Below are 16,077 nucleotides of genomic sequence, written 5' to 3' on the forward strand. Positions count from 1 at the left end.
CATGAGCACTAAATTACTTTTTGGCACAAAATTATTATGCAAAATAATACAAAAATGAATATGGTGATTTATATGATTATGGGTCTTTGTACTCTTTGTATATGGTAAGTACTGGTATGGATGAGAAGTACAGAAATTCTATAGAAATTCTTCTATAATTATTTTTTGGTTGGAAAGAGGAAAGACATTCAGCAATTGATACATCAGAATTGATTGTCGTGATGTTTTAAGCTGTGATGTTGTGAAGAGACAAGGCGAGTAAGTTGTAGAAGGATGAGAGAAGCATTGTATGTGACAGTTTCTTTTCTTGTCAGGGCCATGTTTTCCCTTCTGGCTTCATGACCGAGATGCTATTCTAATGACAAATGAGAGCTTCTCTTTCCTTATACATTTAGATGAGATTTTTTTTTAGACTGTCATTTTACTGTCTGTACCACTCCAGTAACCTTTCCATAATCTCTTTAATTCTGCACTCTACTTTATTGTAGTTCCCTCAGTTACTGTTTCTCTATGCCAAAGCCAGTTGGATCAAGTCTCCAAGCTGACTCAATGCAAATCTTTGCCTCTTGCCCACTTTCAAAACCTATTGAATCCCCATATTATCCAGGCAGGAGACAGAAGGTATCTCAAAATGAGACAGCAGAAAAAATTTTCATAAAGGGGGCATTTTAAAAGGTGTTGACAAGATTAGGGATAAACTACAAGGAAGAGGGAATTCTAGCCACAGGTCTAAAGGAGCAAGGGGAGCAGTAACAACTAGACACCCAAGGAAGTAACTCTCATTGCAGGAGAGGGCTATCTGACCTGAAGTATGACTTGCTGTTGACAAATGCAGCCACTGCCAGCCCATAGCAACCCAGCAAAGAAAGAACTACAGAATAAATATCTAATTCAGTCTTCTACTGGTACTTTCCTGATGGTACTTTCCTGCTGGGACTTCTCATTGGCCAAAGTAATTGGGAACTAGAGAGTAAGAGATTGATTGATGAGACCGATGCAATGCATACACTCACCCTTATACAGAGCGGAGTGGAGAAGCATGGCTCTGGAGGGACAAACAACGTCTCCAACTCACACATAGCAGCTTTTATTCTTTTAAAATAGATTTAAAGGCTTCTTTTTCTGCCTCAAGTGGCCATCCACCATTACTTGGGTTTCTATACTTTTCTTTCTGGAACCACCAGCTTATGCTCTGACATTAGTTCCTTCTCCTAACAGAGACACACTTTACTGTCAGCCCAGGTAGATCCATTTGTGTGTGTGTATGTATGTGTCTCTGTCTCCTCCCCCAATTTGTAGAATAAAAAATATCTTTATCTTGTTACAAAACACTTTCAACAAAAAGTAACTGGGCAAACAATAAAATAAAAAATGTAATCTTTATTAGTTTTGCACATTTTTAATGTTGGTTAACATCATTTAAGGTAATAGCATTTTCCAGCATGCAGTTCACAAATACAGTTTATCTAAGCAGTTTTAAGAAAAAGAGGAGCCTATGGTGTGCTTCTTTTTTAAGAAACACAAAATGTCCTGATGTAATTGACTATATAAGTTCACTACTCTGTTTTTGTGGGGAAAGAAAATGTGAAACCCACATCATATTTAAAGCAATCTAAAGCAGCATGACTCCAAAGAAATAAATGTAAACAGAAGTTAGAAAAAAAGGACAAAAATGAAAACTACACACTACCTTTAATCCGTTAGTACAGGCGGTACTAAAATTGTAAATAAAATTTTATACCTTTTTCCAATTGTGAAACATAATTTAGATGTGAATCGTGAACCTATTTTGCCCCTTAAAATTATGAAACCATCTAAAATTAGCAAATGTAATAAAAAAGCAGAAATATACAACTACCAACTCTTGTTTTCATTTCTTTTTTAGCAAATTTCTTCCATTAAAAAGTATATGGACAGAAAGTAAGAAAAGTGATTGTGATAGCAACCTGAAGGTAATTTTCTCTTTATATTTATGTACATAATGCTGAAAAATAAAAATAAAATGACTTTTTTTAAAACAGTATTTATATTTGCTTATAAAATTCTAAACATTTTTAACAGATTAAGCGGCGTGTTTTTTTTTTTTTAAACATGTCTGTACACCATGTTATCCACCTAAAATTTTAAAATAACCGAAAGGCTATTAAAGTGCTGCAAATTATTGCTTAATGACTTAAAGAAATGAAGTCTGCTAAACAATTTCCTTTACTTTACCACTGACCTATGGTTTCTCATAAATGAGATTCTGAGCAGTGGAAGAAACCAGATACAGCAGCATGGTAATATAAACATGCATTGGTAGCATACAAACTATCTACGATGGTACAGAATACATTATATTACCTGTGTAAAGCTTGCACTCTATGTCTCTTGTGGTACATATTTGATGCAATAAATACTGTGCTTAGGTCATTATTTGTTTGCTCAAACGTGCACCACAGGGTAAAATGACTATTTACATAATAAATAGCATTTCATTAACATATACAGTGTTGACCTTGCTGAGCTGAAGATGGCTAAAGAAAGTAAAGGATTAAGCAGAAATTTATCAAGGGTTCTTTTGGTCAATTCAGTCTTCAGGGGAGAAGCAATGTTCACTATTCAGTTTTTTATACAATAAACAGAAATATAATGTTTATGATTTCAGACATTTGAAAGAAGTTTGCACCTGCTAAGATGTAATGGCCTATTCCCCCCCTCCCCCCAAATTATCTACTTGGTCTAGGACTTGAAAATAACAAGATAAGCAAAGCACCTCCACTGATTACCCAATTGCCCCTCCCAGAAACATGGATGGAATTTAAGAACTCATTGTTTTCTTGTGACTTTTTTCATGCATGATCTCTAAGTGTAGCATGCCCTCATGCAAACCACGTCTTTGTTCAGAAGGGAGGGCGATGTGGTTGCCATTACTCCCAGTGTCATACCTGTTCAAGAGGTCCTTTAATCTATTTTCCAACAGAAACTCTGTTTACAAAAATAGTCACATATAATAAACAACATATGGATTAAAAAAAAGATGAATCCAGTTAACAGATTTTGTAAAAATGTGACAAATGTGGCAGTTGAAATGCAAAGAGTGGATACAATTACTACACTAAAGTGTTTCATGTTAAACAACCCAAATTATATAGGTTTGCACCCCTTAACTGGTCCCTACATTCTGTGTAGCCATTTTGTCTTTTGTCTTCAGCAGTGTCAGCTGGTAGTGAAAACAGTAACCTCCTGTCAAAGTCATCACCCCTTTCCACAGAGTCACAGGTTTCTGACAAGGGGTCACTGTCTTATTGTAGGCACTGACCTTAAATATATTTGTGTAAAAACAGTCAGTTTGGCATTGACCTCCTAAAGGAGTCCTGTTGACAAAAATACATCACCTTCGCAGGCTGTAAACAAATAGTAATCCAATTATTTTTATTTGTTTTTATTTCCCTTTGGCTTTTTCATCTTTGCCTTCTTGCTCATGTTTTTCCACAATTGGCTTTGTTACCCGATCATAGGAGGGTGGACAAGCTGCTGTGGACATGGTGAGATCAGTTTTTTCTGTAATAGAATTTTCATTTATTCTGTCAATTATCATATCTTCTTTTACAAGAAGATTAGCCCCACCTTTGATTTTATTTTTATTATATGTAAATGAAGCTTGTTTTAAAGTTCGCTTCAAAAGGTGGCGCCTATAAGCACGCTGGATAATAACAGCGGATACCTCCTCTTGCTTTCGTTTTAAAGTTGTAGTAATTGGCTGGTAGGAGGCCTTCGATGGGTTAGAAGCCATGAATCGCTCTTCCATCTGTATCCGGAGAGCGTCCATCTCTCCACTCTCCCCCAGAACCCGCTTAGTAAAAGCAAATAGGATGTCAAGACAGTGGATCCGGTCACCACTGACCATGGGCAAATCCATGGCAATGAGCTGCAGTTTGTTTGGTTGTGGCAGATGGAGAGGAGGTTCAAGAGCAGCTGCAAACAGAGATAGTTTTTCAAATTCCATAAACTGGGTGGCATCGGGATCAAATTTCTCCCAAACCTCGTAGAACATCTCAAAGTCATCCTCACTCAGGGGCTCGGCACTTTCTTCAGTCGCAACACTGAAGTTCTCCAGGATGACAGCGATGTACATGTTCACCACAACCAGAAATGAGATGATGATGTAACTGACAAAAAAGAAAATCCCAACAGATGGATTCCCGCAGTCTCCCTTAACTGAGCTTCCAGGATTAACTTTATGAGGGTCACAGTCTGGAGGTCCACTATTAAGAATAGGTGCTAACAATCCGTCCCAGCCGGCAGAGGTGGTAATCTGGAACAGGCAGATCATGCTGTTGCCAAAGGTTTCAAAGTTGAACATGTCATCAATTCCAACTTCCCTCTTAACATAGGCGAAGTTGGACATTCCAAAGATGGCGTAGATGAACATGACCAGGAAGAGCAGGAGGCCGATGTTAAACAGCGCAGGAAGGGACATCATCAGAGCAAAGAGCAGCGTGCGGATCCCCTTGGCCCCTTTGATCAGACGTAGGATTCGGCCAATCCTGGCAAGACGGATCACTCGGAACAGGGTGGGGGACACAAAATACTTTTCTATCAGCTCAGCCAGAAACATGCCTATAAATAAAAAAATGAGAATGTCAACCAATGAAGAAATTATCTACTAAAATAATATTTAATTTTCTGTCAAAGCTTCAAGGTAAAATTCAGAGTACTGAAATTCTGTTACATAGAATTAACATACACTTAATATTTATATTGTATATAATATAAATAAACTATAATTTTGACATTCTGTATCAAGTTAACTCAATATTTACTATAGACTGAGTTTTTTTATCCCCCAGTTCATATATGAAAGCCCTCACCTCATAATGTGATGGTATTTGGAGATAAGGATTTTGGGAAATAATCAAGTTTAGATGAGGTCATGAGAGTAGAACCCTCATAGTGGATTAGTGCCCTTACAAGAGGAGATACTAGAGAGCTTGCCGTCTCTCCCCAACCTCCTCTCCCCTCAGCTGTGTTAGAACATATTAAAAGGTGGCTGTCCACAGCCAGGAAGAGAGCTCTCTTCGGAAATCCATTGTGCCGGTACCTTGACCTTAGACTTTTAACCTGTGAAACTTTGAGAAAATAAATTTCTGTTGTTCAAACCACCCATCCTGTGGTAATTAAGTTCAATAAATATTTTTACAGTACTTTTTGCCTTTAAGGGGTGTTAATAGACTATAATTAGCTTACTTAAAGTCCCAAGACTGAACCTAAAAAAAATAAGTTAAAAATTCTCAAGTCTGGCTGAATCACATTGGCCAAGAGTATAAGAACAAGTTTATATGAATACAATTATTTTCTGTAAAATTGCCATGTCACATATCCTCTTTTTATTCCTTAACCATCTAAAAGTATTTGTAGTTTTGGATGCTGTTTTCATCTCTCCATGAACCTAATACTTTCCTAAGTGCCCTCTATAATATTTTTATATATTTATTTATATGTGTTCTGGTGCATCTCTAAAAGAATCTAAGGCTGGTAGGCTGGTGCTCTTTTTGGTCTGCTATATCTGACATTGGTCTCTCAGCCTTCTTCTTTTCAGCTTCTTTCTCCATTTTTCTTTTCTTTTTTTTTTTTTTTGTATTTTTTGTATTTTTCTGAAGCTGGAAACGGGGAGAGACAGTCAGACAGACTCCCGTATGCGCCCGACCGGGATCCACCTGGCACACCCACCAGGGGCGATGCTCTGCCCACCAGGAGGCGATGCTCTGACCCTCCGAGGTGTCGCTCTGCCACGACCAGAGCCGCTCTAGCGCCCGGGCCATCTTTTGCTCCAATGGAGCCTCGCTGCGGGAGGGGAAGAGAGAGACAGAGAGAAAGGAGAGGGGGAGGGGTGGAGAAGCAAATGGGCGCCTCTCCTATGTGCCCTGGCCGGGAATCAAACCCGGGTCCCCCGCACGCCAGGCCGACGCTCTACCGCTGAGCCAACCGGCCAGGGCCTCTCCATTTTTCTTTTAAATCATAAAATAATAATTGTATTGAAGAGAAGCTCAAGAAACCAAGTGCCTTTGAGTTACGTTGTCTCATTCTGTAAAGGGTAAGTAAGCTTACATGTATGTGTGTTTCTGAGAAAAGAGAGACAGAGAGAAGAGAGATTGTGAAGAGAGGTGAATACAACTATGGTACCCTATCTATAAATGAATACAACATGTATTAGTGTAAGAATCAAAGGCTAAATTCAAGATATTAATTAGATATAAGACCAACTTCTTCAGAGAGGAGAATGACATAAAAATCTGCCCAACAGAAGTGCCCCATATTGAATGATTAAATAATGACCCAATCATATCAACTTGTTTAGGAAAGAAGGAATACTTCAGTCCCACAGACAGACTTCTTCACTTCCCTGAAGCTGGAATTATATCTTTAATGAGATGAGCTATTGCTCATGTGACCCGTTGAACATTCTAGGCTTTGATGTATCTGACTGATGAAACAATATCCCATGCCACCTCATTTCCCTTGTGCATTATTACCACAAACCCATTTTAGGGTAATCTAAAATCTCTTCCTGTTACCCCCAAGAACCTACTATATGTATTTGCTAACATTTTATTCTTATTTTTATTCTCTTCTCACTCTATGCTTTTCTTTATCTTGTACTCAACTTCCATTCCACTCTACACATTGATTACTCTATGTTTATATCTCTAATGCAATGTATTTCTTAAATATAAGACTAAATTTCTAGTATTCTTTTCAATAGAGCCATCTAGTTATTGTATAGCCTATTCAATCTCAACATGTCAAAACATTTTGATCTTAGTTAACAGTAAATTTTTAATTCAAATGAATGAAACTTGATTATATTTACAAATAATACACCTAGCATCTAAAATGGATAGAATAGCCTGACAAGACAGCAGCACAGTGGATAGAGCATCAAACTGGGATGCAGAGGACCCAGGTTTGAAACCTCGAGGTCGCCAGCTTGAACACTGGCTCATCCAGGTTAAGCGAGGGGTCACTGGCTTGAGCATGGGATCATAGATATGACCCCATGGTCCCTGGCTTGAGTCCAAAGGTTACTGGCTTGAAGCCCAAGGTCACTGGCTTGAGCAAGGGGTCACTCTGCTCTGCTGTAGCCACCTAGTCAAGGTACATATGAGAAAGCAATCAATGAACAACTAAGCTGCTGTGATGAAGAATTGATGCTTCTCATCTCTGTCCGTATCTGACCCTCTCTCTGTCTCTGTCACAAAAAAAATAAAATAAATAAATAAAATGGACTGAATAAGATACAATACTGAATATACAGCAGGAACCTCATTTTGTAAGAAAAACAAACACACCTAGATGAAATAGATTAAAATTTTCAATGATTATCTCTGAGTGGAGGGATGACTTGTAGTTTAAATGGATTGTTCTCACTTTTACTTTTATTGAGGTGAACTTAAGAGATTTTAACTACTTCTTACCTACAATGGAGAGAATGACAACCACAAAATCAAAAATATTCCAGCCTATGGTAAAATAATAATGGCGGAGGGAGATGAGCTTCAGAACACATTCTCCAGTGAATAACACAATGAAAACCAGGTTGATGCGTGACAAAATGTTAGTTACATAGTCACTTTGGTCATCAGTTTCTACCATCATTGTGACCATGTTGAGACAGATGAGAATCATGATGCTTATGTCAAAAACTTGTCTGGTTACAAAGTCAAAGACCATTCCTTGAAATTTGTTCTGTTGAGAAAAAGAGATGCTTTTTAGCTACAAAGCAGTTTTTCTGTATACATTAACATCTATAGAAGTACTTTTTTTCATTGACTTTCAAGAATTATACAGAGTAATTACTGGCCTTAAATTTTGTAAAAGATGGGTTATAATGCATTAAAAATTTTAATTCATTTATCTAAATTGCTATTGATCAATGTGTATTCCACAGAATAGCAATCCCTTGTCAAAGGGAGATTTCTGATAAGAAATATTGACACCTATCCATTTCTCTCAGAGAAACAAGATGCATATTAACATTTAATGTTATGAGAAGTTAAGAAACTTGCTTTCTTTTGTTTTATCAAAATGTCCCATGATCAGTTGCACCATGTATCTGTTTCAAAATGCAGTATCTATTTTAACATTTTATATGTCTTCACAAAAAATTGTACAAGGGAATTTAGGATGTCTAAGACACACCTATACCATTATGCATCTAAAATTCACATATGGCAGTACTGATGTTCTTCCACCACACAGGCTTTGCTGACATCGTCAGCAACAGAATTCTGATTGAGCCTAAACAGAAATAATCAGACTCGCAAAGCACTCCTTTGCTTTGAAGTAAAAAATTCACATCCTTTGTCACTGATCCATGGTTCTGCTCCCAAGTACTGTCACTCTCAGTCATTGCAGCCATTGTCTGGCTCATTTCCCTAGGACAGTGAGGAACTGAAAATATTTTCTATTTTACATTTTTCCTCTATACAGTTGACTGATTTCTACTTCTACTGTTAAAACTTAACAAAGGAAATATTATTCATCATTCTTAAGAAAGCAACTGTTGGTTAACATAGTAACAATGTTCACTAGTATTTTGTATACTTAAAAAGGTCATTAGGGCAGAGAACCAGTCATTAAATTATTTGAATCCCACCACTGTTTTAACCCCATCCAAGATTTACTCCTCTCTCTAACATTATGTGGCACCTACTTTTGAATTATATGATCAACTTTTTCTTGTGCCCATCACATTGCTTCTGTGTCTTTTGCAATTTAGTTTAAATTCTAGTTGTATAATTCTAAATCCCTTGAAATTAAAGGTGATTTTGTCTCTCTCTCTCTCCATAAATAATTTTTACCATTACCATAAAATATATGAAATAATTATGCTCTAAAAATGGAAGAAAGCTTTGCTGCTGAAATTGTTAGCTTCTAGCTCTTTTGTAAGAAAACCCATGCAATTTTTTGTTTTTGTATATTTTTTTCCATATTATTTGGTATTTCTTACTCCTGGTCGAGGTATAGGCTTTTGTGGCTTTTTCGATCCTAATTTTTTCATTGCATTATAGTATTTCTTCTGTTCTTCTGTCATAAAGATGTCTTGACCTCCAAAGTATAGAAAAAAAAATCAAAACTGGTTAAAATTTTGTCCCTTTACACATAATTTTTCAATGTTAAACTTAAAGTAGGAAAGGGCCATTAAAAAAGAACATGCAAACTTCAACCAGTTAGCATAATTACGCCTGAGATTTTAAATTTGAAAACTTAAAGGTACTTTTTAGGTACCATAATCTTATTTAATTTGCACAATCATCCAAAATTGACTTTACTATTTTTATTATTATTTTACTGAGGAAAAAAAATCCCAGAAATTAAGAGGTTAAGTATTTTACTCCAAAACATTTACTAAGTAAGTGATAAAATTTGATCTGAGAAACTAAATACTTGTTTCATTGTACTATATATACTGCCTTGCAGAAGTTAAAGGATGATGATCTTTTTAATTTAAATGTAGTAAGTATGGTTTAGAGTATTCATAAAAGACACTTTCACTCTGCCAAGAAAGAATTGGTGTAAAAGGATGGAAAGAAAACTGGAGGAATCGATAGAAGAATTAAAAGATAAGTCAGAGATCGTAAGTATGGCAGGTAGGTATGTGATAGACCAGTGTGTACAAAAGGATTTGAAACTCAGGCTAATAAGTGAAATAAAGTAGCCAGATATTGACTACAGAATAATATTAGTAATAATAAAAAGAGAAGGGGCAGGAATGTTCTAATAGTGAACATTCTAAAAGGTGAAGACTGAAGGCATTAAACAAAGAAAAAGACTTCTAAACACAGCCGGCAGTGTGAAGATTGCAGGAGGGAGAGGCATGGGGGGAGGTGGAAGAGGGCAGAGGGGGATAGAGAGTGATAGAAGGAGACTTGATTTGGGGTGGTGAATACACAATGCATTACACAGATGATGTGTTATAGAATTGTGCACCTGAAACCTATATAATTTCATTAACCAATATCACCCCAATAAATTCAATAAAAATTTTAGAAAACAGTCTCATATAATGAAAATACTTATTATATAATAAGAAAACATACTGAATAAAGGAGATAAAAAGGCAGTACACAAAGGAAGAAACATAAATGGAAATTGAAAACATGTTCAACCCTACTTGTAAAAGGCATACAAATAAAATTAACTGCAAATTTTATTTATCAAGTACCAAGCATTAAAAACAAAGAGAACGTTTGATGCCAGGGATGCAGTAGTGACCTTGGCACACATTGTTATTGGAAGTAGGAGTGGAAATATTATTTTGGAGAAGCAAACTACTTTATTCTTCATTTTTATTTTAAGGAAATAATTAAAAACTTATTTTTCTTGGCACAAAGATCTTTGACAAGGCACTACTGACATTATTAATAATTAGAAACCTAAATTATCAATATATTGGGAATTGGTTAAGTAAATTATGGTAATGTATATATAAAGACAACAAAATACATAAAATCAAAAAGAGAATTTATAATTATAGTTAAAATAATTTCAATAATAAGAATACACATAGAAAAAGTGTGAACAAAAACATATAATAGGAATAGTGGTTACTCATAAGTAATGATATTTCTTTATTTTCTATAATGTGCATATATATTTGAAGTGATGATAATTAATACTATAAAGAGCTGTTTAATTCAAGACTGGAACTGTTAGCTTATAATTAAATATCAGGAAGAACGCCCTGGCTAAGTACTCAGTTGGTTAGAGCATTGTCCAGCTACACCAAGGTTGTGGGTTTGCTCTCTAGTCAGGGCACAATCAAGAATCAACTAATGGATGCATAAATAAGTAAAAAACAACAAATTGATGTTTCTCTCCTTCTCTCTCTATTCCTCTCTCTCTCTAAAATAAATGAATGAATGAATGAATAAATAATTTCAAGAAAAATGAAGTAGAAATATATAAAAGGAACCAATGAAGGGCTTTAGCTGGAAGACACATATTTAGGAGGGGAGTTGTAGAAATAAAAAAGGTTGATTTTGGGAAAGGGGCATATGTTTGGATTTTTTTCTAGTTATTTTCTTTCAAAATATGTGTAATATAATTTCTAATGTAAAAAAGAATAGAAGGGAGAGGTTTTGCAAGCCCATGCAGAAGAATATGAAACACATTCTTGGTTTTCTATAATCCAAAAGACATGGGCAGTGGATGGCAGAGGGGGAGGATACTAAAAAAAAATTTTAATATATACTACCATTTGGTTTCCAAATTAAAATACCATTTGGTGGTGAGAGCACTTAGAATAATTTTATTACTTTTTGTGGGAGAGAAAATATTATAAATACTTATCTTCTTTTTTTGCTGGTTGAAATTATCTATGATGACACCAATAAACAGGTTCAAGGTGAAAAAGGACCCAAAGATGATGAAAATAACAAAGTAAAGATACATGTACAGACTTTCCTCATACTTAGGCTGGAGTTCCACCTACCAAAGGAAAATATTTTGTAAAATATCACAATACATTTTGATGCTGGAAGTCATTGGTGCTTATTCATGGAGAACAGAAAACTCATAGTAATACTTAAGTGGTATTTCCCTCCCACCCCCGAATCATCTACCTCTAAAAAAAAAATCTCTGAAAGTAGTTTTTAGGGAAGTTTTCATATAAAACAAAAAAGGTTATTTGGATGCTTAAGAATCTATTTTTATAACTGTAAACACAACTAACATCTTGATATTTTAATAGTAGTATGCAAAATTTAGCAAAATTTTTAACGTACTAAATTTTAATAATTTAAAAATTAGTGAAAATTTTTTACTCGAGTAAATATGCATAGACTATTTAGAAACAACCATTTCTTGCATACATAAATTTACTCAGCAAACAAAAATTGAGTTTTTCATTTAGATTTTCAGCATTATATCTTTGACATTTCAGCATTCATTGAATTTTTCAGATTGAGTAGCCATAACTAGAACTCCATCTTATGAACCCTCAACTGATAATTTGATATCTAGATTGTACTTATTGTAAATTAGCATTGAACTATCATCTATCACTTAATAAAGGGGTAAAGGAGTCATTACAGATAGTTCAATAATAAGGTTATGTCCTTCTAAAGACAATAGAGTTAAAAACCAACCAAACATATAAAACAAAATAGTAAGTAACCACGTGAAATAACACAACTCTGGAGGATATTAGGAAGATACTTAACATAAAACTGAGGTCACTTATGGGAAGTGCATATCAAGGAAGATAAAAATGAGCTCTATCAGGTCAGTTTAAAAATTACAGAGTAGGTTTCAGAATTGGAAGATCAAGGCTGATAGAAAATAGTTACTTTTACAAAGTATGAGAAACAGAGTTTAAATGAGTGTGGATATCAGTTCTTTCCTTGAAGCCTGGATGAGGTTATTGTAGGAGAAATCAAATAAAGTAGGTCTTGACTTTGGTGATATAAACTTAATGGAGTCTGTTGGCGAGAGCAGTGATAACAGCATTACTGAAGGTTTCAGTAAATTTATGGATGCTAAAGTCATATAAAAGAATGAATTTTAAAGTAACTATAATAGAAACTTAAGACTGACTAGGCAATATCCTTAACTTTCCATACTGTCCAATATGGGAAGTAACTATATATTTCAACTACTAATGGTAATCACATATATTTTCACATTTGCTCTTGTACACCAGTATTATTACTGATTACATAATTTGTAGATAAGAGAAAAACAGAATAAAAATATTTAATAAAAGGATATTTGTTATTGAATGTATGTGTTCAAAACAGATTTGATTTATCTTCATAAGATTTTTTGATAAATGTTGATATACTATACTTGAATATTAATTTGAGTCATATTTTTTCCTTTACTGTTTTTAATCATTGTAGAATCATTGCATTTGTCTGCTATGCTCTGCTGAATTAATTTTAGCATCTAACCAATATTATAAAAAGGATGTATGAAATACTTACATTTCTGGAATCAACTGCTGCATACATTATATCCATCCATCCCTTAAATGTTGCCTATTAAAAAGGACATGCATGCTTTACTTTGGTGTAAAAATAATTGAGACCTGACTTTTAATAAATATTTTTACTTATATAATCTTTAAAAAATAATTTTCAAAGATTTTGAAAGCATATGTTATATGGATTTTGGACCAGCACAATATTGCAGAAAGTCTTTTCATTTTTAGAACATATAGTAAACAAAATGCTCCTTTGATATATCCTCCTACTTGATAAAAAAAAGTCACAAATACTTCTCAATTCTTTAGAGTTAATAAAATCATGAAATTTAAAGTGTTATCAAAATCTGGTAGAATACTTTTAGAAAGTTTACAAATAATGCCATATATGGCAATGTTTGTAGCAGCAAAACAATTACAACGATCTGATCTTCTGCTAAAATCTATTGGCAAGGTGATGAAAGTGACTGAGAGTTTAAGATTTCTCTTGCTTTGTAACACTCTTAGGTTCATACAGACATACATAGGTAGGGAAAAGTAGGCTTCTAAGTATACAGAACAGTTAATTCTTGTATTATTTATTAATTATTGTATTATTTGTATTATAACTGTAAGCTTACTTTTGCCCATCTTTGTATAAAAAGAGTTGCAACTATCCTTTTAAGCATTTTCAAACATCACATCCAGAAAAAATCTTATATTCCATTCTTTTCTATAATTTCTTATGAAAGTAAGTTGATATAGGTAAGAAAGGTGAAAAAAAAAAGCACAGTAGACCCTTAGCACTCACAAATTCAAGAAGGATCCTAAGTCTAATAACTTATAGTAATCTGTTATTTGTCCCTGAACATGAATTTTGAGCCCTATGATACCGAGAGGACTTTTTTTTAGTGAGCAAGTTTAGCAAAGCTTTCAGCATCTGTATTGTAATACACACAAACATTTATCATAACACAAACACTTGTGGGGTGGTGGATATCATTGGAAGAAAGCCACATAAGGGTTTGTGTGATGGCAGTGAAGAGAAAGTAATGATTGTTAGCTAGAAAATAGAAATTATTTGTATATCAAAGGGGGAAATGTTAAATGTGTCAATGGCTGAAGTCAATGATAGAACAAGTCCATTACACACTAGGTACAGAAACAGAGAAAGGTAATTCAAAGAACCATTTCAATGAATTCAACAAAGGTAATTTTGTATAAAGTCAAGTATGAAGCTTAGAGTTTCCTTAGTTGCAGAATTTATTTAATGGCTTTGTGCAGGATCATTATCTTATATTTTTATAATTGTTTAGTTTTTAAGGAATTCTTTGAAATTTTCAAATTTTATTTTCTTCATTTTATAGAGTGACACACTTTGGTGTTATATAAAAGTACGGTTATTAGTTAAGCATTAAGATAAACGCCCAAGGAAATATCATGTGTCTAATATAATATTTAAAGAAATCTTATTTGCCAGATTTTTAAAACCCCTATTGTAATTGCATGAGCATTCAGAGTAAGTCAGCAACATCCACAAGAGAAATAAGAATTTCCAATAAGAGGGTGGGAAGAACATGTAAAGAAATAATAGTACAGACACCTATGAGAGATGCAAGGGGGTTTTGATCAGTGTATGTTTGTTTGCCTGGCTTGTCTCCTGCTTGAACAATAGAAATCAAAATCTTGGTAAAAAACAAAAACAAAACAAAACAAAAACCCTCTGTAGAATCACAAGAGATGAAGTTGTACAGCTTTTAAAATTTGTTAGTGGAGTTTCAGTGGCCAAAATAGAGCTGTATGTTTACAATGCTTTCCTAACAATCTGGATTCTGTCTTTATTCACTGCTTTCTAGTGATGCAGGTGTAGCTAAAAGCAGTCTCATAGGAAAATATTTAAAGGACTACCATCTTTTTCATTTTTGTAAATTTTAAACTTTTTTAAAATTAATTTATTATTTTTTAAAATAAATCAAGTCTTAGAGACCCAGGAGTGAAAACACTATTAAGCTAAAATAGACTTAAGTAATTGTATTGAAAGATCATTTGAGGGTGAAGAAACAGCTGCTTATGTTTTATTTCGGTATCCAGGCATTACTTGGTATTTACTTCCATTTCACTGTAAGAATCTGTCCCTAAAACATAAATATCAATTTCCAATCTTCAATTCGAATAATACAACTTAGTTGCAGTTAATTTGCACCAATTTGAGTCAATGCAATCAGGTGTGTGTGCTTTGGGAGCGGTGTGTGTGTGGGGGTCCCTCATGAAACAAGCTTTTCAATTGCAATAGAAAAAAAGAATAAACTTATTGAGGTATTAATCAACTTTTTTTATATGGGAAGAGAAAGCAATATGAGAAGAAAGAGAACAAGACCTTTGGAAAGAACTGACATATCTGTCCACTATCAACTATGTCTGTATTGCTTAAATATACGGAAGTTTCCACCAATGTGGGTTCATAAGTTAGTACTAATAAATCCGAATTAGAAAAAAGAAATACGTTACGAACTATCTTTTTAGTAACTAAATAACGGATATATGACATTACTTTGTTATTATGCAAAACAATAAATAAATTTCAGAGAAAAAGAGTTTTCACTTACAACTTGAAGCAAAGAGAGATACCCAAATCCTACATTATCAAAGTTTACTTTCACATTTTTCCATCGGGCACTTTCATTTCTCTCTATTAGTTTTTGGCAATCGGAATGATTATTCACTTCGCTGATTTCAAACATTTCACCAGTTGTGGTGTTAATACAGTGGTAGAATTTGCCAGCAAACAAATTTACGCCCATGATGCTGAAAATTAGCCAGAATATAAGACAAACCAGAAGCACATTCATGATGGATGGAATTGCTCCTAAAAGGGCATTCACAACCACCTATTACACAAATGGAAAAAAAGAAAAGTCAGAATTCTTGTTGGTTAAAAAAAGGTAAGACATTCCCCTACTAACCTTTAGCTTTTCTAAATTTTTCACTATTGAGACTACACTAGGATATTGAAAAGCAAAGTAAAATAAAATCTTACAATGATATCCACTTCTTCTTAAGCTATACATTTTGGGGAACAAATATAGACAATATGACAAAGAAATAGAAAAGTTTAAAAATAGAGAAGGGAA

The 16,077-nt window shown here is 34.2% G+C and overlaps 1 protein-coding gene across 5 annotated transcripts in view; it reads right to left on the reverse strand.

Annotated features, from left to right (window-relative positions):
* Nucleotides 1-1,360: 1,360 nt before the first annotated feature.
* Nucleotides 1,361-16,077, reverse strand: part of LOC136378263 (sodium channel protein type 1 subunit alpha) — a 142,795-nt gene continuing 128,078 nt past the window's right edge. For all 5 annotated transcript variants that reach the window (XM_066344943.1, XM_066344942.1, XM_066344940.1 and 2 more), the window contains 6 exons: nucleotides 15,553-15,834; nucleotides 12,969-13,022; nucleotides 11,335-11,472; nucleotides 8,993-9,097; nucleotides 7,458-7,728; nucleotides 1,361-4,602 (listed from right to left, as the gene is read on the reverse strand). In XM_066344943.1, the coding sequence (XP_066201040.1) occupies nucleotides 3,425-4,602; nucleotides 7,458-7,728; nucleotides 8,993-9,097; nucleotides 11,335-11,472; nucleotides 12,969-13,022; nucleotides 15,553-15,834 (2,028 nt within the window). In that variant the 3' untranslated portion in view covers nucleotides 1,361-3,424. The remainder of the gene's footprint in view (nucleotides 4,603-7,457; nucleotides 7,729-8,992; nucleotides 9,098-11,334; nucleotides 11,473-12,968; nucleotides 13,023-15,552; nucleotides 15,835-16,077) is intronic.

Source organism: Saccopteryx leptura, chromosome 7, assembly GCF_036850995.1.
Source record: "Saccopteryx leptura isolate mSacLep1 chromosome 7, mSacLep1_pri_phased_curated, whole genome shotgun sequence".
Lineage (NCBI taxonomy): Eukaryota > Metazoa > Chordata > Mammalia > Chiroptera > Emballonuridae > Saccopteryx > Saccopteryx leptura.